Here is a 23,254-nt window from a genome sequence, read left to right as displayed (position 1 = left end):
GAGGAGAAAGTAGGAGGAAAAAGACCTTAAAATGCTACTGTGGACACACAGTGTGGACTTAGTCTCATTTAGTCGGTGAGGGATATTTACTCTCCTAGGCAGCACCATCTGGCAGAAAACAACAAATGTGGAAAAGGATAACAGCAGGAAAGAGCTTTAGAGAACGATTTTCTTCTAAATTACAAAGTATTTCTATACTATTTCCAACACACTTTTTCTTTGATATGTTAACCAAAACAACATCTGGTATAGTTTCTAATTGAGGTGAGTTTTGTTATTTTTTTTTGAAGATTACTTTGTTTCTACTTATCATGAAGCAACCATGCTTAATGATGATTTCCGTGATATTAGCTGCTCTTGAAATATGTCAGGACTGATAACGCTCTCTCATGTTGAGTGCTGTTTTCTCCAGGAATGGCTGTAAAAGTTGTTCCACCATGTGACCACCACATGTTTGACAGTAATGTTGACAACTGCCTGTCAGAGTTCAACAGCAGCATGGAGACAAACAGCTATCAGGACAGGTGCCCGTGGCCTACTGTAAAACGGTAAGTCGAAGTTTCTTTTTTAAAATCATTTAGCTAGCTATCAGACTCTAATTAGTTGTAGTTGAGGGGATAAGCTGTCGTTCCTCAGCAACATTGTAGAGCCCGGTGAGTGAGAACACAGGGAGGCTGGATAAAGTGGGACATTACACACTTTTTTATGGCCTTTTCAGTAAAGATATATGACCTTTAGTAATGGGAAAGTCAGATACTTTCCTGTTTCCTGGCATCATTTGGTGCAGGTCAGAGTTACAGCTAATTAGTCATCAGTTAATGACAAAGTACTAGACTGTTGCTCCTGGGCTTCATATTTCCAGACAGCAGTTGTTTGTGGAGACTTTCACTCTTGCCATCTACCTACAGTTGACTTTCATTTTGGCTGTAATAATCCATATTTTACTGTTAACATGCTCTGAGCCTGAGCTCTCATAGAGCTCAAATGGCGTGTTAGAGTGAAGTGTCCATCATCACAAAGAGCCCAGCTTGTTGATCAGGCTTCCAGCTGTCAGGCTCAATTGAATCTCATTGGACGTTTTCCACACCAAAATCTCATCATGACAACTGCCTGTGAGGTTTCCGCTTCAACGCCCAAAAGACGTGACAGATCAAAACTTAACAGTCAAATGTTAGCTGCCTCCTTAACATCAGTGGCTGATTGTTCCATCCATAAAAAGCTTGGAGCCGCCATCACTAGATGTTTTTGGCTGATGTCCATTTGCATTGTCTTAAAGTACTTATCTTATATATCTAAGTTGCCTCTTCTATTATGCAAAGCTGCATTATGCAGCTTTAGCTATGAATTCAAGCCTCACTCTTGCATGGAAATCAGATGAATGGGAATGAAATCGAGTTTAGTCAAATGAATAACCAAATTATTTAAATCTTGATCGTGATCTTTTTAACACTGTTCTTTGGCTTTCTCTCTTCCTCTGCAGCATCTACAACAAACTGAAGCTTTGTGTGGACAACTGGGCGAATTTGTCTTGGTGTAGGGGTCATAGGTTTCTGGTAGACAAGGTCTTCTTGGATGTCCATGAGACGTACTTTCCACTGTGTGGACAGGTCCACGACCCCCCACTCGTGACTCTTATCATGTTGATAGCACCTGTTATAATTGTCACACTCTTAATGCCTCTTTTGTGTTCTTATCTCACCAACTGGAACATAGAGATGCCGGGCACTTTGGGGCTCTGATGTGCTGAGCTGACCAAAACATGATTCTGGGGGATCATGCTAATTTTGCACTTGCTACCTCCAGAAGGCCTACAAAGAAAATCCAAACATTTATTGACTAAATCATCGTGATAATTATAAATCTTTTCAGATAAACCTTAATTTTTACATAAAACATTTTCACGTCTTTGAATCTGAACAAAAGTAAACATCGAAAGTAGCCCCCAGGATTAGCCACCCTGCTGGCTAAGCAAATTAGCCACTTGCTTCAGATTGCTTTTTGTCTGTGCTAGCTGGTTTGTTTGCATGTGAAAGGCTGTGTCTTATTCAATTTAGTGTGTGGTTATTGTTGGAGCAGTAGTATGGCATTACAAATACACACAATGACTAGTTTGGCTAGCAAGTTACCCCAGAAAGTAGATCCCCATGAATTTAGCAACAATAGCTAATCCAGGGGGCTAATTTCTGTATATGCTTTCAGACTCATAAACAAGCATTTGAAATAATTCATTTAAAACTTTAAAGTTATTTAAAAGTTAATTTGTAAAGCTGTTTGACCCTTGAACTGCGTGGCCGGCTGTTTTAAGTAATCTCTTCGGAGGTGGTGAGTGTGAACTTGGCGTGACCCACAGTCAATTATGAAAATATGTTAAAAAACCACTGCAATTTTCCTTTAAATATATGCATCCACACATATACAGAAAGAGTCCAACATATAACACTCCACTAATATTATCAAAGTATCAATTTACGGGCAATATTTTCCATCATTCAATATGTTCAGATCTTTTCTTTTTCAAATGAAGACATGAATTGTTGAATATCAAAGGTGCACTATGACTTTTACGGAAACTGTCAAGCCATTTATTGTTGTAGTAGTTTTTTTCTCCTCCAATGTCAAATGTGAAATGTTCTGTATCTCTCTATAGAGTGCTGCAGGAATGAATCCTAAAAACCTGAAATTAGTTAGCACCCGAAGCCTATGAATTATTTAATGGGTTTTTGGTTAGATGACTGAAATAAGGTCAAGACATTTTCATGTTTTATTCTATGACATGAAATACAGTAAATCAGTAAATCCCCCAGTCGTTGAAGTCATGTGACCGTGGTGTCGTTAGTTATAGCCTAAAATTTGATTTTTACTTCTGCCGATTGTATTTATGCTCCAAAAATCATAAATGTGGTATTCATTTGTCTTTATCTTACTGAACAAAACATGGAAGTATCATACACTTTTTTTTTGTCACAGAACTGATTTTCTGCAGTCTCTTTAGATTAGATTAGATTAAAATCTCATTAGTGTTTTGTCAAGGGAAGCAGGGAAATGCTAACCTCCAGGTTGGGCTTCAAAAATACGTCATCCCTGCAGCAGCACTATGGCTGGGTGTGTCATGAGGTTTTGTAAATCATATCATTTATTCTGTAGACATAGAAAATTATAATTTTGCTGTCTGACTACTTTTCTGTGAATATCTGAATTTTCTGGAACTCATGATTTTGTTTTATGTGGTTAACCTCACCCATTTGGCACTTATGGTAAGTAGGCAAAAACAAAACACTTTCATTTCACTTCAAAGTGTGATAGGCTACCTAAAACATTTGTATAGGATTGTAATTTTTCTAAGCTGACAAAAGAGAAGGATTCTGTTTGTATTTGAAACACATAATAAATATTTATTTCAGACAAAAAAATAACATTTTACAGTTGTTCGAAAACCTCTTTACAGCAATAGCAGGATGGACCTGCTATTCAAGTATCCACACAACCCAAGTGTCAGTCTGTGTAATAAATGCAAACATACCGCATTTCATAAAATCATCGGATTAATACATCAAATGATTTTTGTGTAGACCTATTGAAGACCATCTGTGTGTTATCAAAACAATGTAAAGCTCCATTAAGCAATGTGTTCAATTTTAACATTGAATCTAATGACTACAATGTGAAATGGATGCTAGTACTGCTGATCTCACTGAGAATCAGCATCTACATCTGCAGTTGTACGTGCCCAGCATGACAGGGAGCCGAAGTAAACAAGGGCATTGAAGAGAATTCAGCGTCTAGCAGTCCAAAGAGAAACACACCATTTTTCCTAAGAACTGGTGGACCACACCAGAGGCAAATTGTACAAAAATACAGGACTCCAATGGGATGACCATGGTGCTGTGATTCTGCTGGATGTGGAACGAGGCAATTACTTGCTAGTACATTAACCAGTATGTAAGACTTGTTGCTGCGAGTTTGTTGAAAAGTTGCCGTCTGTGCTCTCAATGTTAAATGCTTATTGCAGATTTAACAGCGTTTTGAGATTAATATTGATATTTCATGGAAACCATATATTTAGATGAGTGGTTTGGATATCAGAACTAAAAAAAAAAAAAAAAAAAGAAAAAAATAATACTATCCGGGTGGCGTCATCATAATTCTGTCACCAAAAAATCAATAAATAAATAAAATCAAATATATAACATTTATAAGGATAGTATTTTATTTACAGTGAGGGAGATCACCAACATGTGTCAATTAAGAACAAAATAAGGAAAATAATCCCACTATGGAACTAACCCTTTGGTATGCAGTCCAATTTAAGAAAATGTAATGGCATTGCTGTAGTTATAGCTATAACTCTATTGATCTTGAGAATATCAGCTTGACCAACCTTCCTTATAACAGATGAAATAGTTTCACAAATATCTGATTTATAGTTAAATAACGGTTGAACCTAATATACAATTCCATATGCTAGAGCTCCGAGATGCCCAGACGCCTGAACTCAAACCAATGATCTTGAATTAAAAGAGGCTCAAAAATAACAGAGCCTTAGATTTGGGTGGGTGGTCTGTCCTGCTACTTTGGTGGTGTAAGGCGACGAAATGTGGTGAACTCAAAATATTGACGAGGCAGAACTTTTTCGAGGGTCAAAACAACTATTTTTCCCTTTTTGTTCTTGCGTGTTTCAACATCCAGGGCCCAGACAGGACCGAGTGGCAGCACCACACCTTTTATTATCTTAAATAATACCCACAATTCCATTTTTTTTCCCTTGTGTAAATACTGAAAGGATGTTTTGCTAAGTATACGCTCGCCGGCTCAGTGTGGGCTATGGCCTGCTCAGACCCACCAGTTCTTGTCATAACAAGAGCACGTGGACGTGTTGAACAGGCTTAACAGACTTGTATTCTCTGATAATAAAGAACATAGACCCCTGTGACTCCTTTACCACGGTGGGTCAACCAGCACAGCAAATACAGAGCTCCACTGGATTTAGATGGCAGATGCCTCCTGATGCCAACTCCCTATGAATGAAAAGTTAAGTGCCATGGCTTACATCAGATTTGAATGAGCTAATTTAGTATAGGTTAAGAAAAAATAACGACTGTTTAATTATTCTTACCTGCTTTAAAATAACATTTATTTTAATAGCTTAATCTCTATCAGATCAAAATGTTGTTGATCAATCACACTTGGTGTCCGTCATATATCTGTTGCTCCTAACATTACCCTTGGAAGTGTTGTGTGTTTAATTAACTAACTATAAGCCTGTGCTGGTTATGTATGGAAGTTAATTCATGACCAAACTGTTAATTGAACACAAAAGAAATTCAAGCTTTAATCAGTGTAAGAGTATAAATAGATATTCATAAACAAGTTTTAAGTAAAACCCAGTTTTAAATCTTATTTTTCTCAAGCAAATTCAACAGAGTTTTAATTCTTGAGAATGTCAAACTGCTTGCCAACATTTTTGTGGTTGAAGGCCATTAGGTTCATAATTAAAATCTTATAACCAAAGGATATCCCAGGTTAAGTTCAAAGGACTGCTCTGCTTTCTGTTGGAGTTCACATCAAAGAAATATAAACTGCCAAAACACAGGATGTGTGACAAAGAGCAGAGGAACCTTTCTGCTGGCTACTATTGAGGACGGACAGGTTATGTCCTTAAATCTTTTAATTCATTGATTAATTAAATTTATGTTTGATTTAGTTCCCGATAGAGGTTTTAAACAATCATCAAGTGATACTCTGTGACATAATTGTTTTAAATGAAATGAAATATTATTTTAAAATAAAACAGCTAAATTAATTAAGGATAACAAGAAAATATTAATATTAAAAGAATATTTTACACATTTTTGCCACCTCTCTTCAAAATGATTTGTGGATTTTTATTTTCAATATCCTGTCTAAGAGCCTGTTCACTTACATCTACATCTTTAACCCTAAACTATCACTTGAATTTGTTGGTGGTCACCCCAGGAAAATCACGTATCTGAAAACACAGGCAGCCCAACATTTACATTCAGTAATGTCTTGAAAACAGTGGGGCCAAATATAATGGAGAAAATTTATCTTAGCCCTCAGTTTATCCATTCTTGTCTTTGTAAACCCTGAAACATAAACACGTGGTTGGAAAGGTCCATTAACAACAAAGCCAATTATAAATGAGACCGCTATGGAGTGCTAATGTAAAGCACGTTCAATAACTCATTAAGTTTTTGAGCTGCAGAATTAAATACACACTCCAGCAGGTGCATGCTTCACATCAAAGTGAAGCTTCAAGTGGAAGCCTGAAGAGAACAGCGGAGGAGGAGGGGGGGAGATTAATTTACGGTTAAAAGTCCATGTCACTTCACTGGAGTAAACACATTATTCTCTCTCCTTTTCTCCATTGTATAACACAAAAGCCTGGACTGTGCGCCATATATTTTTTACATTGCAAGTGTTGGATTGCCTTGACCGCTTTATGTACACAAAAAGACAACAAACTAAAGGCTGGGAAGCGATATTTACAGACCGAAGGTCAGTTTCCCCTGAGACAAAATTCTTGCATGGCTTGGAATGTAGGACATGGTTGTGTGAAATAGCGTGTATGTAAATCCTAATACACTGCTGAGCCTTAAAAGTATATGGGATATACTTTTAGATTACCACTATCCGCGCTTTGGAGTCGGTTGTATACATGCAGCCACAAAACCATCTGGTGAATACAACAAAACATGATGACTTCTTTTTTTTTTTTTTCCTATCCAGCTATTTACAGAAACCTCTTCAGCTGCAACACAGTGTCTCTCTACTGATTCCCACTAACACTTCTTTGTTGCTGCACATGCAGTGCAGAAATAAAAGGTGTTAGAAAGATTGAGGAATTCTGCACAAACTTCTGAAAATGTTATCTATCGATTAAATATTGATTTGTTTTTTTTAGGTGTGACAGTATGCAGAAGCTTTCTTGCATTTTGAATTGGCTAATCCTTCTTATCTTACATCTTTCTTTTTTTTTTTGAGCCAAACTTGATTATCATCCAACAAACATCCAGGCTCCAAGGCTTCTTCTTGTTGATTCTCCACCTCATGCTTAAATCTGACAACATTTACTGAACGTCCTCCCGAGACTACGTACTGGGTCTGTGCACAACTCACATGTTACAGAATAATCAAGTGAAATTCTGTGCCATTTCTTTGTACAGCAGCTCTTACAAAAGTGCATTTCTGTGTGGCACAAGTGAGGTTTCTGAAAAGCGCTTAATGGTGCTCGCAGTATTGGAGGTGAAAACTAAATCTCTTGGTATTTCAAAACAACTCTGAACACAGATGGTACATTATAATTCCAAGCTCACAGTCTTACTGTACAATGCATCATTCATACATTCTGCCAACACTCAACTGTTCCCCAGCATTTTTAGTACTTGTGTGTGTTTGCTTAGTTTCTATGCTTTCCCAGTCAAGTGTGTTTTTATATTATTCATGACATCTGTTAAAAATGCACCAGGCTGTGGAAATCTTGCAGAGAGGATGAAAGAATGGATGAATAATTACAAATTTTCTGTTTGAGCGTGTCAACCTACACAATGTTATTTTTACCTTATGCTAACTCTTATAGCAGTTTAAGCTGTTTGGAGTCTAAACGTCACTGAGAATCTGGGGTGGCATTGAGTCCAAAGGACGCATAATAAATACAACAAAGTAGAAAAATAAGGTTGAGACCATGTTAGCTATTTAGTTATACACCCGAGGTCACAATAATAAAGTCAGTGGACTGGTATGTTGGGCATTAAACATGTAACAAAGTACGATATCACCCCGAGAAGAAAGCATCTGCAGGGCTGTTGGTTTCAGGGGGAGACTACCTTTAGAGAGGAGGCTGTGTGCCAGGGAGCTCAAGCTGGCAGTGACAAAAGTGAACTTTCATCCAGTCAAAGTGCTCATTACTAAAAATCTCTACAGAAAGGAAAAAGACTACTCAACTCCTTGCTTGCACATCACTGCAACCTATCGGCAGTGTAAAGGGAAAAGGCTGCTAAATTACGAAGGCAGTGGGATTCTTTCAGGGCTTTGAGATTTAGGGTCAATTCACCTGAACAATAATACATTTTGATGAAAGTCCACTTCCTGAATGAAACAAAATGAAAGGAAATTGACCCTATTTCCCACTTTCAGTGCCTAAATTAGTCTAAATCATTCAGTCTGCTGTAGCCCAAGAGGTCACCATCATCATTGCACTTATGCCCAGAACCTGCAGAGTAAATAAAGGGATAGATAAGGATAAAAAGTTGGGTTAAGTCTTCGTGTAAATTAGGTTGTTTTGCTAGATTTGCATCTTCCACTTCAGGTAGGGTGCTCAGAGCTACTCGCTGGCCTCTGACAGAACATCTTCGGGGAGGTTGACACAACACCACTACTACCACAGAGATCTAACATTAGGTGTGCTCTTTAAAAAAAAAAAAAAAAAAAAAACTGGAATAAACAAAGATAAGAAGTTATTATCCAGCTATAGCTTTTGTATATTTTACAAACACCTTCATGGTAGCTCCTCTCTGGCTTTGTCTGGGGCCGAGGTTTCCAAGGAGGCTCACTCTGACTGTTCGGAGCTGGAGAATGGAAGAAGTCCCGTTGGCTGGGTCCACTTTAAATCTACACAAGCATGTGGATCTCGTTGTACTCATCTCGTCCGTCTTCATCAAAGTTGGGAGAATCTTCGTCACAGTCCAGCTGTAAAAAGACAAATTATATTTGTTATTATATCAGTTTCATTCAAAGTTTGAACAGGTCACAGTTAGGAAACACTAAACCAGCTCTGGAGCTTTTGGCCAGTGAGCTGTCAACTGAACTCTGGTGTGGACGAGACCATTTGAAAAATCCGGTCTCTGTCCACTTCAAGGACAATCCTGGCGCATTTTAGCATAGTTGATGTTATTTATGCAGGAATTCAAATCTGCTAATTACGAAAAGCTCAACATTTTGAGAAATATGCTTCTTTGCTTTCTTGCCCAGAGTTAGCTGAGAAGATTGATACTACTCACAACTCTCTACACCAAGTATGAAGCCACTACCAGCAAACGGCTAACCTAGTTCAATATAAAGACAGTGGGAAACAGCAAAGCTCTTTCCAAAGATAACAAATTAACACATTACATCAGATTTATTTCATCATACAAAAACTGTAAAACAACAAATGTGCAGTAGCTCCATATTGAGCACCCATACATTAGAGTGGTATCAACCTCCTCATCTCACTCTCAGTAAGAAAGTGAATACACATATTTCCAAAAATGTCAAACTATTCCATTATGAGTGCAATCCCGTCAGCTTTATAAGCAGTGTATAGCCTATACATATGCACAAATTTGAATGTCAATATTTATGCAATGCAGCTATCACACATTAACTATCCCCACAATATTATAGCACAGAAAGTCTCGTTTCTGTCCCCTTTCTCTGTGTTCATCACTATCTATGACATATGAGGTACAACGACAGTCTCAACCAACAGTGTCATAATTATTTCTTTATGAGTTCTTTGTGAACACAAGAAACGATAAATAACCATATAGGGAGCATTAAAGTGAAAGTTTGGTTCATCCACATGGGTACACGCTGTCCAGTGTTGATGGTGCAGAATGACATCATTAGAACTGTCCAATCAATGGGTTACCTGTATAAGAATGAAGCTCAGAGGGTTGAGGAATCTGATAACATGGACGTCCAATTTTCAAGTTTCATTTCATTTAGTGGTTAAGGTCGTTTTACGGTGCCTTGAGTTCATGAGACCTCTGGATGAACACAACACAAATGGTGGTCAAGTTAAGAACAAAGCTGTTTATTCTAGCTCCTGAGGAAGTTGACATTTTGGAAATAGAAGGTTTTAATCTGACAGTGATGACACGTATGGGTTCAGGAGATCAAACCAAGAAAACATGAAGCCTGGCTTCACGATGGACCATGAATCTTTTTCTGGGTAGAACCTAGAGCAAAAAGAAATATTTGCATATCATCTGAAAATATTTGGATGAGAAATCTGTCCATGATCACATAGGAGAAAATCATCAGGAATGTTGAGTGTGAAGCCCATTTGTAGCATTTCTTTAAGAAATGTTGGTTTTGGACAGGTATAAAGACATGCCAACATCCATCCAATGTTAAATTTGCTGTAAAATAAATCTACTGAAGCTATGTGGGATCGAATGATTGTGGCACAGATTCAAACATTCCTGGACAGCCTCTGCTACCCAACTCACCGCCTGGAGCTCACGCTCCTCAAAGATCCTCGAGAGGATGAGGCGGCGCAGCGGCACCGTCATGATGAGGACGAAGGGGAACGCCAGGGAGGCCACAGTAGACTTCACTACCCACAGAGCCACGATGCACGCCAGCTGAATGATGGTGAACATGTTCATTCGCCATGTCTTCACCTGAAGCAACACACACGGTGGTTAATGGGTAGAAAACCAAAAGACCATGGACCACAGTGCAGACACACAGGCGTGCACCCAGAGATACTCAGACACATTCAACACACTCATTCCCGAACTGCTCCTCTGCATAATGAAAATTTTACATGTTTTTGGCTCCATCTAGTGGTAAAGTCCTGCATCTAATCATTTCTGTAAATGTACAAGGGAGATTAAATGAATCTCTTTTTTCAAGGAATAAACTTAAAATCTTCATCCAGTTATTTTAAACTTTAAATCCACAAGATAAAACCACTGATACTGGCTTGTAAAACATAAGGTGATTTTGACAGACTGAAAACAGCCTGTGTTACATATTGTTACTGGTTTGTGCAACAGATCCATGAGTTTGAGGGCTGATCAGATGCCAAAACACAGCACAGTTGTTTATAATATTTACTATGAGACAGGATCAACTCTGGAAAGCTGAAACGTTGACAATGAGCTTGTCTTTTGTCACTACGATCGTGAGGTAAACAGTAGAAATATGGCATTCACTTTATAAAGTCATCTACCAGGAACGTGACACTTGCATGTATTTGATTGGCCAATGCCCCCCACCCCCCAAATGAACCAGCACAGCTCATACAAATAAATGAGGAGGCAGTGCTTTTGTCCGTCTGAACCAAAGTGTGATTATGGCTTCTATTGTACCTCGAGCTCTGTAGGGGTCAGCAGCCATTCACAGCACTTGTTTTTGAAAAGTGAAATATATTATCAATTATTATTATTATTATTATTACCATTATTATTATTATTATTATTATTGTTACCTGTTGTATCTTGTTATATTATCTTAAACCCACTCTTCAAAATCAGTTTTTCATGTCTTTCTCTCTCTCTTTTTTTTTTACACCTAACCGCATCCTAATTTTACCCTCCTCCCACCACATTTCTGTGTTTACATACCCACGAGTATCCTGATTCTGATTTTGATAATGATTTCTGAGGTATCTTGGTAATTGGTTGTTCATGGTAACACAAGATCCTGGTTTCAGAAAGAAGCCTCTGTTGCAGTTGTGAGAAAAACAAACATGCTAGCTGGAGTTCTCCAATGCACACAGGCATTCCGAAGAAACCAAACAGCTCATCCAGTATTTCTGTCTACTCTAACTCAAGTTAGATAGCAGTTAGACAGAAAAACAATAAAAAATATGACAGACATGATGATGTAATGAGGATTTCCGGATTGAAATTAAAGTCTGACACCAGTAATACAGGAGTGTAATTGCAGTGACCAGGCAGCCCGAAACTAAACTGTTATCTTCAACTGTAACACTTATCACAAATGTTTCTGTTCTGCAGAAATGACACATTTGCTGGATGTGGTGGAGACTTGCTGAGGAAAACCTGGATAATGTTCATGTGTCATGTATGAAGGGATCTGAATGATCAGGATACTCAAAACCAGAACACTGGTGTGCATGTAAACGTTATGTTGTCGAGTCGGCCATTTTTCAGGTGTCTGTTATATCCTGCTCTGTTATGACTTTGACTCCTCAACACTCCAGCCACCCTGTTTTTCCTGCACTGACTGAGTTAACTCAGACTTCAAGATGAACCCCCTTTGGTTTCTGGCAGCCTGGACTTCGCTGCAGTGACCACTCTGCTGGGTTTGGCTTCTCCCACCTCACCACTAATAACACAAGACGAGGGCATGTAAACATTCAGCGTTGCTTGTGTTACCTTGGTGACGTAGATGTGGTCAGGGTGATGCTTGGCAGGCGTGACCATGAGTGTGATGCGTTCATACAGCTGGATGCCCGTCAGAGACGTGACCCCCATGTACAGGAAGATACCAAAGAGCACGGCCAGAGGGATGAGGCGGAGCACATCTGTCATCACCATAGACATACCTGATGGGTGGAGAGGGGTTAAAGGTCAGTTTTTCACATGATATTACTGTTGTTGAAACACTCACATGCACACTAATGTGCAGCTGTGGAGAGAATTATTCATTCAACAAGGGAACGGCCCTCATGACAAACACACTGTCAGTGCTGTTTATTTGAAACATACTCACTGTTCAGATGCCTTGGTTGGGCTAATCCAAGAGTCTTATTCCTAATCCAAACAGCATTTCAATCAAACAAAAGCTCAACAATCATCATGACTCACTGAGGTTGTATACCCAAACTGGATCAAACTATACTTAAGACGACTTTGGGAACCCTACCTTAACTGAAACAAGATATTCTGCTGGAAAAGTAGAACTAGTCAGTGGATGAAAACAATGTTGCCATGACACTGCATTTTGAATTTAACAGAAATTATGGTTTCAGACGGTTTGTAAACAGCATGTAAAATCATTTTAAGATGTTGCATGGGCTTATTCATACTTCATGAATGTCTAGACATGCAGGAGCTGCAGAGGTGCAACTCTGTACCTACTGTCTATCATAACAATCACTTGCCTGGAAACCCCACCACTGTAATTAATGCTGTAGAAAAATATAATCCCTGTAGCCACAAAACGAATGAGAATAATTGTTGTGGAAATAGTTGAGATTCTTCTTTCTCTACAGCTTGTTTCAGATGCGTTATTTCTGTTTTTGCACTGATTTATTTAATGGTAATTCTAATGAGAAAACAGCTTTTAAAACACGTTTTGTAGAATCTTCATTAATTCAACAAGTCAGATAAAAAAAAAAATTTAAAAGATAAAACAAAGATTAATTATGGTACTCAGAAGGAGCATTACACCAACCAGTAAGCCACAATCCCTTTGGTTATTGCTGCTTTGCCCGTCAAGCTTTTCATTTTCATCTTTATTTAATCTTTATTTAATCAGGCAGACTCATTGAGATGAAAATCTATTTTTCAAGAGAGGCCTGAGAAGAAAAAGCAATCACAAAAACACCAGTAAAGACAACACAACTACACAATACAAGACACTAAGAAACAAATAATTAAGAAAAACATTTACAATAGTCCAAAAAAGACTTTGGCTGAAAACTACTGTCACTGGCAGAGTTTTTTTTTTTTTTAAGCTGTAGCTAGCAAAAGCTAATGCTAAAACTTTGCTTGTTGGCTCAGATCTGTCTCCTGCTGACTTTTTAATGTTCACAGTTGATTTGATTTGAAATAAGAACCATAAGGGTCCTAAAGTGGGGTGAAATTTAAAGATTGACACTAAAGCTAAAACCTTGGATGCTAACTACAGAAAAACATACTTTGACAGGCAACACAGTTGTTATATTTAGTTAGGATGAGGACAGGTTTAGCAAATGTAATGTTAACATAATTTTGATTTTAATTCTGGAGTTAGTGGCATGTTATTTTCCCCAAACCCAGTAAAGAGCAGGACAGAGTCACTAGCATTACTCCAATTTGCATAAAAATAGTGCTTATCACTCTTACTAGCACCTCGTGCACACCTGTTTAGCATGTGTAGAAATCCAAAGCGTGACAGACCTGTGTACTTATCTACAATTGTTTGATTGTATATTTTATAATGGTCACCAGACACCCCGCCCTTCCAATCCTCCCTTTTCCCTCTTACCGACGAGCACAGCCACAAGAAGCCCGGTCAGCCTCTGCTCTTTCACCTCCTGGATCATGGGCTTTTCACCAGGTGCCGTGGCCTTGCTCATGACTGTGAGTGCGTTGACATGGGTGACAGAGCGCACCGTCGCCGCGGTGAGCCACGGCAGGCCGAAAAGGGGACAGATGGCACCCAGGATGACGATGAGCAGTAGATCCAGGTGGAAACCCGATCCTTTAACCAGGCGACGCTCCTTCTTACTGACTATCAATCTGAGAGAGGAATGACGAGAAAATGTTTAAAAGGTAGAATCTGTAAAGGTTACAGTTAGTATACATTACTTTTGTACACACAAATTCTACAGAGTACTACCACAGTAGATAATCATAGTTTACATACGAAGTGATCTGAGTTTCCATGAAGATGAGGATGAAGACAAGAAGCGCAGGTACGATACTTGCTCCCATCATCCAGGTTGGAAAGGGCTGCTTATCCCCAAAGGGACTGATGAACCAACCTCTCTTGTCTGGGGATGTGACGGAAAAGCCCGACGGCACATCAAGTTTCTGAAAGCAGATAAAAAAAAGGCACTGCATTATTACAACTGTAATAAAATGCAATTCAAAATGCTGCTGTGACTCAAGAGACTGACAGTGTATTTACCTGTGTGTAAGTGTCAGTAACGGAGTAATCCACAAACACTGAAACCAGAATTGAGATGGGGATGCCAAAATCACCAATAATTCTTCTGGCCTGAGGAACCAAACATAAATTAAATCAGGTCAATGATCAGCACACGTCAGATCACAAGCCAGTGGTTGACTACAAACAAGCCAAAGAAAGTCTTCATGTTCAGTTTAAAGAGAAACACCCACTGACGGATGAATCAATATTATTGACTTAAACTGTGTTGAAAAAAATCTTCTATTTCTTCTATAAAAAAATGTGAATTATATTATCGATGTGTCCACTTTTCCTCTACATAACAACATCCAAAACTTACTATTACCCTGTCATTCACAGTTTAAGTTAAAGGTTCTTAAAACTTTACCTTGCCACCTAAGAAGCGACTGTTTCTGAACTTCCTGAGGAAGAAAGCAACAAAGAAAGTGCCCATCATAAGAACCAGAGAGAGAAGAGCAGTGTTGGGCTGGTTGTAGACGGGGTCAATCTCATCTTGAAGCCCAGTAGCTGGGCTGAAGTCACTGGGGTACATTGCCATCAGTGGATGTTCCTTAAACACCTGGAGAAGAGAGATGAGAGATTCAATTTATCCTCTGAATGACTGGAAGGGCTTTTTGCAGATAGCAGAAGGAAAGGATTGAATGTTATAACTTCATTTAGAAACACTGTTCGTGCAACATGCATCATGCATGCATAACAAGACTAGGTCAAAACCTAGTACATGGCAGGACTGCGTTGTATTTGCATTCTGCCTAGTGTCAGTCGGTTTCAGCCCTTTATCTGTTTACTTCTTTCCTACTCTGTGCTCACGTATAGAGTATTTAAATGCAGCTGAATTCACAATAAAGCTGTTCTCATTTCTATGTTTTTCTGTTTCTGTTGTCAGACCATGGAACAAGCATGAAACAGTGACTAAGACATGGCCCATTAAGACTATATGTTAACCAGCAGTCACTTCTAAGCCATTTCCAAGCTGCTGCTCTGCTGTTGCTAAAATCCTGACTTATAACCACGACATCATCTGACAAAATAACTAAACACATAAGTTAAAGTCAAAGACTGTGGCATGACTTTGGCTATATTTACTTGTGAAAAGGTCACTTGGATAGAAAGTTAGAAGGAAAGTTAGAAGCTCAGTCACATTGAAAAGTCTGGGAATCTAGCAACAAAGGCGCTAAGTTTGGCAACACTGTTTCTTTTTCTCCTTCTTCTTTGGGGCTTTTACTGCAGTTGGCATCCATCATGTTGCATTACTGCCTCCTTCCAACTTTAATCCTGGTCTCCACTCATCCTAGTCTCTGTACCTGTTATGACTGTCTTTCTCTCTTCATATTTCCTGCATGAAATCAGGACGGCAAGACTACTTGAAAGAGCAACGACCAGTGATGAAACTCTCAACAACAGTCAGCTGGCTGACAAATGGTGTAACTCCATCACTCACTCAACTCTATCACTCAGTCAGTCAGTCACAGACATTCACGTTTGCTAGGCTGGCCTTGCAAAAAATATCTTATACTGTCCAAATTCTTCTGGAGCTCAGGAAGTTGTGTTATATCTGAAGCATTTACCTTGATGAGCTTTGAGAAAGTCTCGTAGATGAAGATGAGGGAGATGAGGAAAGCAAAAATCTCCTGGGTAAAGGGTGAGATGTAGCGGACGAGGAAGCTGCCCTCTGCTGCAACAATCACCAGGACAATGAAGATGAGCCAAAACCCGATCCACACCCGACCAGTCAGGTACTCAAAGTCGTGAGCCTGACAGAACTGAGTGAAAATACATTGACATTAGTCACATGTTCAGGGAAAACAAAACTGGAAATCTGGAGTGTGTGATAAACTGAGTGTGTGCTAAAATACATTCATTATATGAATGTGTCGCAAAGGTCAAGTACCTTGTAGAAGGCTTCTTCAAACACCAGTAAGGGTCCTGAGAAGCCAATGATGAGAAGCGGCTGACCAGCGAGCAGCGAGAATATAACTCCAAGAGTTGCAGTTGAAACGATAAGCTCAGTCACTCCCATCATGCCCTCTGTTTTCTCTCCTGTATGCATAAAAACATCTTAATAACATAATTGTCAAAATGACATGGGATCAAATTTTGCTCATGCAGTTTATAGCTTCAGTTTACCCAGCAGGCCTCCGAAGGTTATAGTGGGCGACAGTGCTGCAAAGTAGATGAAGATGACGGCAGCGACGCACTGCATGTCCACGGCATCTTTTAAGTCACTGACATAGTGTGGATAGCGGCGGCGGATATCGTGGATCAGGCCTCCGAATGGGATCCCTGAGCGCTTTAACGGGTCCACCTCCTGGTCTCCCTCCTCCTCCTCCTCTGGACTCACCTCTAGGGGGTTTGGGACAGCCTCCATTACATAAAGAAACTATCACTCATCATAATAATAATAACGCTACAACGATAAAAGTCAATAGTTAACATTAAAAGACACAATCTGAAACGCCATTAAAATCTAAAAAGGAAGACTACACCTCACTATCACAGGCAAAGAGAAACACTTGCAACTTTCTATATTTTCAGCAAAACTAACTAACAAGGATTATGTGTATTTAAGGCCTCATATGTCCTATTCCTCATCAATCATACACAGTCCTTCTACCTTAAAAGGATAGTTCAGATTATTTGACGTGGGGTTGTGAGAAGTGCTTATCTATAGTCAATGCAGTAGATTCAGATCAGTGTGCTAACAAGTTTAGAGAGGCAGCTGGGAGCACATGCACGTCCACAGCAGCACATCACTCAGCGTCTGTGCTGGTGCTCCTGCTGTTTCTCTAAACTGAGAGCACACTGATCCAAATCTACTCCAGGTTATACTTTAACTATATTCTACTATACTGACTATAGATAAGCACCTCACACAGCTCCACGTCAAATAACCTCAACGATCACTTTAAATTCTCCCAAGAACACCAAATGTGTATTAATTCACAGCTGAAAGTATGTGTAAGACCAAGAAAAGGACCACACATTCTCACATTAGAGAACCAAGAAAATTGATTGATTCACAACAATTATTAAAATAGTAGGCAGTTAATTTTGTTTTGATTGACTAATCGATTAATTTAATAATAATTGAAGCTCTAACTGATCCATTCCTTCTCGCACCAGTGCTTTGTTTACTGATGGTATCATGTCATTTGTAAAACTACTAGAAGGTACAATAGCACTGATTTTGCAAAATGATTTCTAGCTGAAGAAACTTGTGTTTGCATTGCAGAAATAATGTTGGAATTCCCTCCCTCAAACTGTAATTGCAGATGTGGTTTGGATAAGCCTCTTTACAGACTTGACTAAGCACCTTTGTTGTCCTGCACCAATCCAAATGAGGACTGGTGCTTTTTGAGCTCTCTCTCCTTCCTCTTGCGCAGCATCTGCTTCTGGAAGTCAGCCACCGTCTTCAGGAGGTCTTTGCCCGCCACATCTGAGGGCGGAATGACGATGCTGCAGTCCAAGAACTCATTGATACCGTTCAGGAGGTCCTGTCTGTCGTCAGCAAAGTAGGCCACCTCGTGGAAGTTCTACAACAAAATACAACTGGGTGTCAGCAGCAGAAAGAAGAGAAATTCAAGATACATGCGACGTTGTCACTATTGCACATTCCCCCATTTATAATGCACATTGTACATATTTATTTGTTTCTTATTATGTCTTTCAAATTTTTATTGTAATTGTATTTGAGAAAAACTTTCGATTTATATTCAGGCTATCTGGCTTGCTGTACTTGCTTTTGCAATACCTTTATACATTTTTTTCTTACTAATTTTATTGTTATGCAGCAAAACACCAAAGCAAATTCCTTGAATGTGAAAACAAACTTTTTTTTCTACAGATTTAGATATAATTTAGATACAATTATTTTATTTTCTAATCAATGGTAAAATATCCAAATATCTATTAGTTAGTTACTCTGATGGGGATAATTAGTATCCCATTTGCATTTATAGGAATCTGAAATGAGGAAAATGTTGCATCTACCTTGTCGGACATGAGAGTGGCGAAGGAACGTCCAATCTCATGATAGTCAATGTTGGACTGACTGGGACCGAGTAGGACGAAAAGAAAGCGAACAGGGACCGGGACCTCCAGCACCGACTCCAGAAGCACGGCATCGTTCAGCCTGACAAAGGCCATGGCTGGCTGCTCCAGAAACTCCACACAGCCTGACAGGGAAAGAAATAGTAAAATAATAATTAGTGATTTTTCCACAGCTCCACATTAGGAGCAGAATCTGTGATAATAAACACCAGGATTAAATAGTGCTGTAGTGATAATTTGCTGTTAATGTCACATCAAGACATCCAGCAGCTTTACAGTTCAGCAGCTGCAGAAGTGTTGACTTCACATTAACAGCAGTGTTAAACTGCAAACTGTAGCAGGGGTGAAAGCTGATTAGAATACAAAGAAATAGGATGCCATTAGCAGTGAGTATGAAACAATAATGGTGATTATTGATGTAATTTAACTTTTTGAGGCCGAAACTAATGGAGAATCTACAACAAGCAGATTCATCTCTTAGCATTTATAAAAAAAAAAATAATAAAAAAAACATAATTTCTGTAACTAATCTACTTTGTCAAAACTCCCAGAGCTTACCAACTAAAACGATGACAGCTTCAGCATCTTTGGGAATCTTGGCGAGCAGTTTCATGGACCTCGCCGCAGCTGGATGGCTCTCAGGAGGCAGAGGGTGGAGAGATTTCTTGGAGGAAGACCAGTACAAAGATTATTCACATTACTGCTCCGACCAACGTGATGTGACACCATAATGTAACATGGGACCAATAATGTGGGAATTATTGTGGGGATAGCGACATGTATGAACAATACTTTACTAATGCAATTCATTTTGAACTGCACAACTGCACAACTGGTTCTTTATGTGTGAGGAGAATTTTTTTTGATAGGCTGCTTTAAATTTGCCAACATTTTAAGCCACGGGGAACATTAAGGTTTCACAGTTAATGCATCAAGAAGCATTAACTGGAAGCACCTGTAAGCTGACTAAAAACATAATTCAACACATGTGGCCCAGGGAGGCTCGCTCTCTCCAACTTCAAGAACTACCTACGCGACTTCTGACCTCATGGAGGGGTGTTTCAAAGAACAATGCAAGAGCCACAGGCCTCACATCAAGACTTTAGTGTAATCATGTTTAAATCTATGCTTACTGCTGACTCTTAGAACTTAATGCAAACCATAAACTAGAACAAGACAGCTCACTGCTGCTTTTATCTCCGTCCATTTAGATAGCTGAGTTCAATTATCCAAGTGGGTTCTTGTCAAAACTAGTTAATCACCTACTTTGGCTTGGGTAAACTGTATTCACTGCACTGTCAGCCTGCAGTGTTTCAACTACATCTCAGTCTATCATCACCCATATCTCATACCTCTCAGATCTCTGTCACCTCCCTCTGAGATTGACACAAAGCACTCAAGACTAAGGAATAACAACTTACAAACAGGCTGACGAACACGTCTTGTTTGGGGTCGTACACCGGCCCTTTGTTATCCTGGTGTTCATCATGCTCTTCAGCCACCAGTGGCAGACTGGTGTCATGGACGTGGTTGTGATTGAAGCTGCCGTGAAGACTGCTGGATGAGTGGTGACGGTGGAAACGATGTTTTAAATCACTCGGATGACTGTGAAACAAGAATTTAAAAAAAAGAGTAAGTCAACAAGCAACTTTTTAAGGATGTGGGCTCATCTGTACTTTGTGCTAAATGCCATGCCAATGTCAGCATGCTAATAAGCTCAAAGCGATAATGTTAAGAAGTTAATTATTTTTGTTATTAGAATATTTAGCAATTAGCACTAGGTACAAAAGTATGCTGATGGCAATGTCATTAGTTTAACAGTTTATGAACCAAAGTAGCAGAAGGACAAATTAAACCTTTTACATTATGATGGCTCAAGATTAAAGGTCCCATATTGTATAAAGGTAGATTTCCATGTCTGTTGAATATAAAGCAGGTCTAGCTTCTATATTAATACTGTAAAAGTATCAAAGTTCTCAGTCCACAGAGTAATGCACACTGCCTGTATTCAGAAACTGAGCCTTAAAAAGAGCTGTTAGGACTTCTGTAACTTTGTGATGTCATAATGAAATAGTCACCACTCTCAGCCAACCTTTGTTTTCTTTTTTGTTTTTTTACTTTATGAACGACACAACACGGAGCGGCCATTCTGACAATGAGCTAGCAACTACGAGACAGAAAGATATGGAGGAAACGCTGCACAATCAGACACAAACACCCTCAGACACAAACACCCTGAGAGGCCTGAGAGAGGAGATGTAAAACTACACTGACATGGTTTTTAGTACTAAAAACCACAAATGTCTTCTTTTGAAAATCACAAATTCAAATAAAACATTAGGAAAGTGTGAAATATGGGACATTTAAAATGTATGGGATTACAGTTCCTCCTGACGAGGACATGAATGTTTGCACCAAATCTCAGCATCCAGTAATTTTCCAAACTTTTAACTCTGAGCCTATGTCAGGACAGACATACAGATGACTCAAAATCAGCCTGACAGACTTTAGCTTCAACCAATCAAAGCAAAATGCAATGACGGGCTGATGCTTCTGCAACAATATTACTTTACTTCATTGATATATCAATACAGACTGTCTATGTCTGTATAGTAGTATATAAGTCTTTATAACTTAGTACACTGACTAACTTTTTTTCTGAGCTTTCAAACAAAACCCACAGCATAACTCTCAGGCTTCATCTGTGAATGGCTTATGTTTTTCATCAAAAATATCAGAAACTGGAGGAATAGCCACCTGTTCTCTCTCCAGCTTGAGGATGATGATAATTGTGATTATAATATAATGATACTGGCGCTGTTTCACAAAAATGAATAATTCAGTACTTGAAAGAACTGCAGGGTAATTTGGATTGTAGAAAAGCCCAGCACAGCTGTGATTCTTGTTCACATAATCCACCTTCTTCAGTCGGCATGTTGAGGAGCTTTACTTCATGCAGCAGCAATGCAGCTCATAAATTTACAAAAGTCATTAGCAAAATTCCTCAAAATCTAAACCTTTTCAGGTCAAGCTAATTAGAAAGCTGTTATTAGAAAATCTGTCCTGACACAGTGTCTCTTCCAAATGTGATATTTTCATTAAATCATCAATAAAACAGCCAGAGGCTAATCTGTGCAGCATTACTATCAGCGCTTTAGTGCATGTCAGGGTAATCACGCTTTCTCCCTTCTCAAGTATTTGGTGTGTCACAGAATCCAAGTTTCATTACATCACTGCACAGTCCACTGGTGACATCACCTCGCTCATTAGGCCCACAAGGTCCAATAAGACGGCGCCCAGATTGGACACGACATCACAACATGACAAAAGAACGAGGTGTGACACTGAAGGGAATTGTGCTCGAGATGTTTCCAGAGGATCTTTAAAATAGTCTGAGTAAGCGATGAACTAAATTTTAGCAGCACCTCAGTGTGTTTCTTTCCACTTAATAAATCTGATATCTCAGACTGGTGATGACTCTAATGACTGACTGTTTTTTTTCCCCTGTGGATGCAGCCAGTGAAAAGCTGGGAATTTATGTGGAAAGGCTGTGAAAGATGGAATGGACACAAAATGGCCTGCTGCTCAGAAGCTGGACAGTTTATATTGTGTCATCTGTTGTCTCGCTTTGTGAGTATTTATACAAAATCCATCTTGTGCACATGAGGTTTTAGTGAAACAGCAAATCTGGTCACCACCATATTAGTAATACTGAATTACAGCACTGTCCATGTAGTATTACACAGGTGAGCCAGACAGACAATGTTGGACCAGTGGCTCTATACAGACACAAAAGGATAAGATGAATTTCTTGGAAAATAAAACTAAAACAGGAGTGAGTGAAAGTTTATTTTTGACCTTGAAAACAGTAGTTGACAAAAAAAAATCTCACTCCAGGTCTATTTAGTGGCTGTTCTGGAGCTTTCAATCTGATTGCACAATAAAAGCTAAAGTTAGAATATGTAACTTTTCCAAATTACATTTTTTTTTGCGTTTTGTTCTTATTATTATGCAAATGTTTCAGGCAATTTTCAAACTTTGAGAAATACATGATGTTAATCATGGTAACGGTACGTGACATTTGGTCACCTGTCAATGACACACCTATGTGAACACGTCCATGTTGTGGCTGTCTGCCAGAGGCAGTCAAACTGACTTTTATCCAGTTTTAAAAAACACTTTTTAGATGTTGGTTATTAGGATTTTAGTCATCGGATGTCTGGATCTAAAGTTATCAGAGAAAAAAGCTGAGTAAATGTTAGACAGCTCAGGCACTGGAGACGTCCTGTGTCTGCTGAACTGCATCAGTGTTTTTTAAGTGAAACTTCTTTATTTGGTGTTTGTACCAGTCTTAATCCCCTGGTCTGTTTGTTATGGAGAGGAGGACACCTCTGTGGATAATTCAGCAGCTGGTAAAAACCTCATGAACATCAGCTTTGTAAGTTATCAGAGAAACAACCAAAACAAAGGATAATAGCAATCTCAGCTTCCAACTCTTCCCGACGTCTCGTGTCCGCCGCACAGCGGCTTCGAAACACTGACTTTAAATGTGAAACTGATTTATTCAGTGTTTTTACTGGTTATAATCACC

At 39.1% G+C, this 23,254-nt stretch overlaps 1 protein-coding gene across 3 annotated transcripts in view; it reads right to left on the bottom strand.

Moving 5' to 3' along the window:
* Positions 1–1,741: 1,741 nt before the first annotated feature.
* The window catches only part of slc4a3 (solute carrier family 4 member 3), a 67,970-nt gene continuing 46,457 nt past the window's right edge, over positions 1,742–23,254 (bottom strand). For all 3 annotated transcript variants that reach the window (XM_056389042.1, XM_056389043.1, XM_056389044.1), the window contains 14 exons: positions 20,085–20,268; positions 19,222–19,327; positions 18,604–18,788; positions 17,927–18,146; positions 16,741–16,956; positions 16,505–16,653; positions 16,182–16,376; positions 14,981–15,172; positions 14,593–14,682; positions 14,329–14,495; positions 13,948–14,201; positions 12,132–12,301; positions 10,233–10,406; positions 1,742–8,706 (listed from right to left, as the gene is read on the bottom strand). In XM_056389042.1, the coding sequence (XP_056245017.1) occupies positions 8,629–8,706; positions 10,233–10,406; positions 12,132–12,301; positions 13,948–14,201; positions 14,329–14,495; positions 14,593–14,682; positions 14,981–15,172; positions 16,182–16,376; positions 16,505–16,653; positions 16,741–16,956; positions 17,927–18,146; positions 18,604–18,788; positions 19,222–19,327; positions 20,085–20,268 (2,380 nt within the window). In that variant the 3' untranslated portion in view covers positions 1,742–8,628. The remainder of the gene's footprint in view (positions 8,707–10,232; positions 10,407–12,131; positions 12,302–13,947; positions 14,202–14,328; positions 14,496–14,592; positions 14,683–14,980; positions 15,173–16,181; positions 16,377–16,504; positions 16,654–16,740; positions 16,957–17,926; positions 18,147–18,603; positions 18,789–19,221; positions 19,328–20,084; positions 20,269–23,254) is intronic.

This window comes from Seriola aureovittata, chromosome 11 (assembly GCF_021018895.1).
Source record: "Seriola aureovittata isolate HTS-2021-v1 ecotype China chromosome 11, ASM2101889v1, whole genome shotgun sequence".
NCBI classification, from domain to species: Eukaryota; Metazoa; Chordata; class Actinopteri; order Carangiformes; family Carangidae; genus Seriola; species Seriola aureovittata.
Note: the sequence above shows the minus strand (reverse complement) of the source record. Positions and strands in the feature narration are given on the sequence as shown.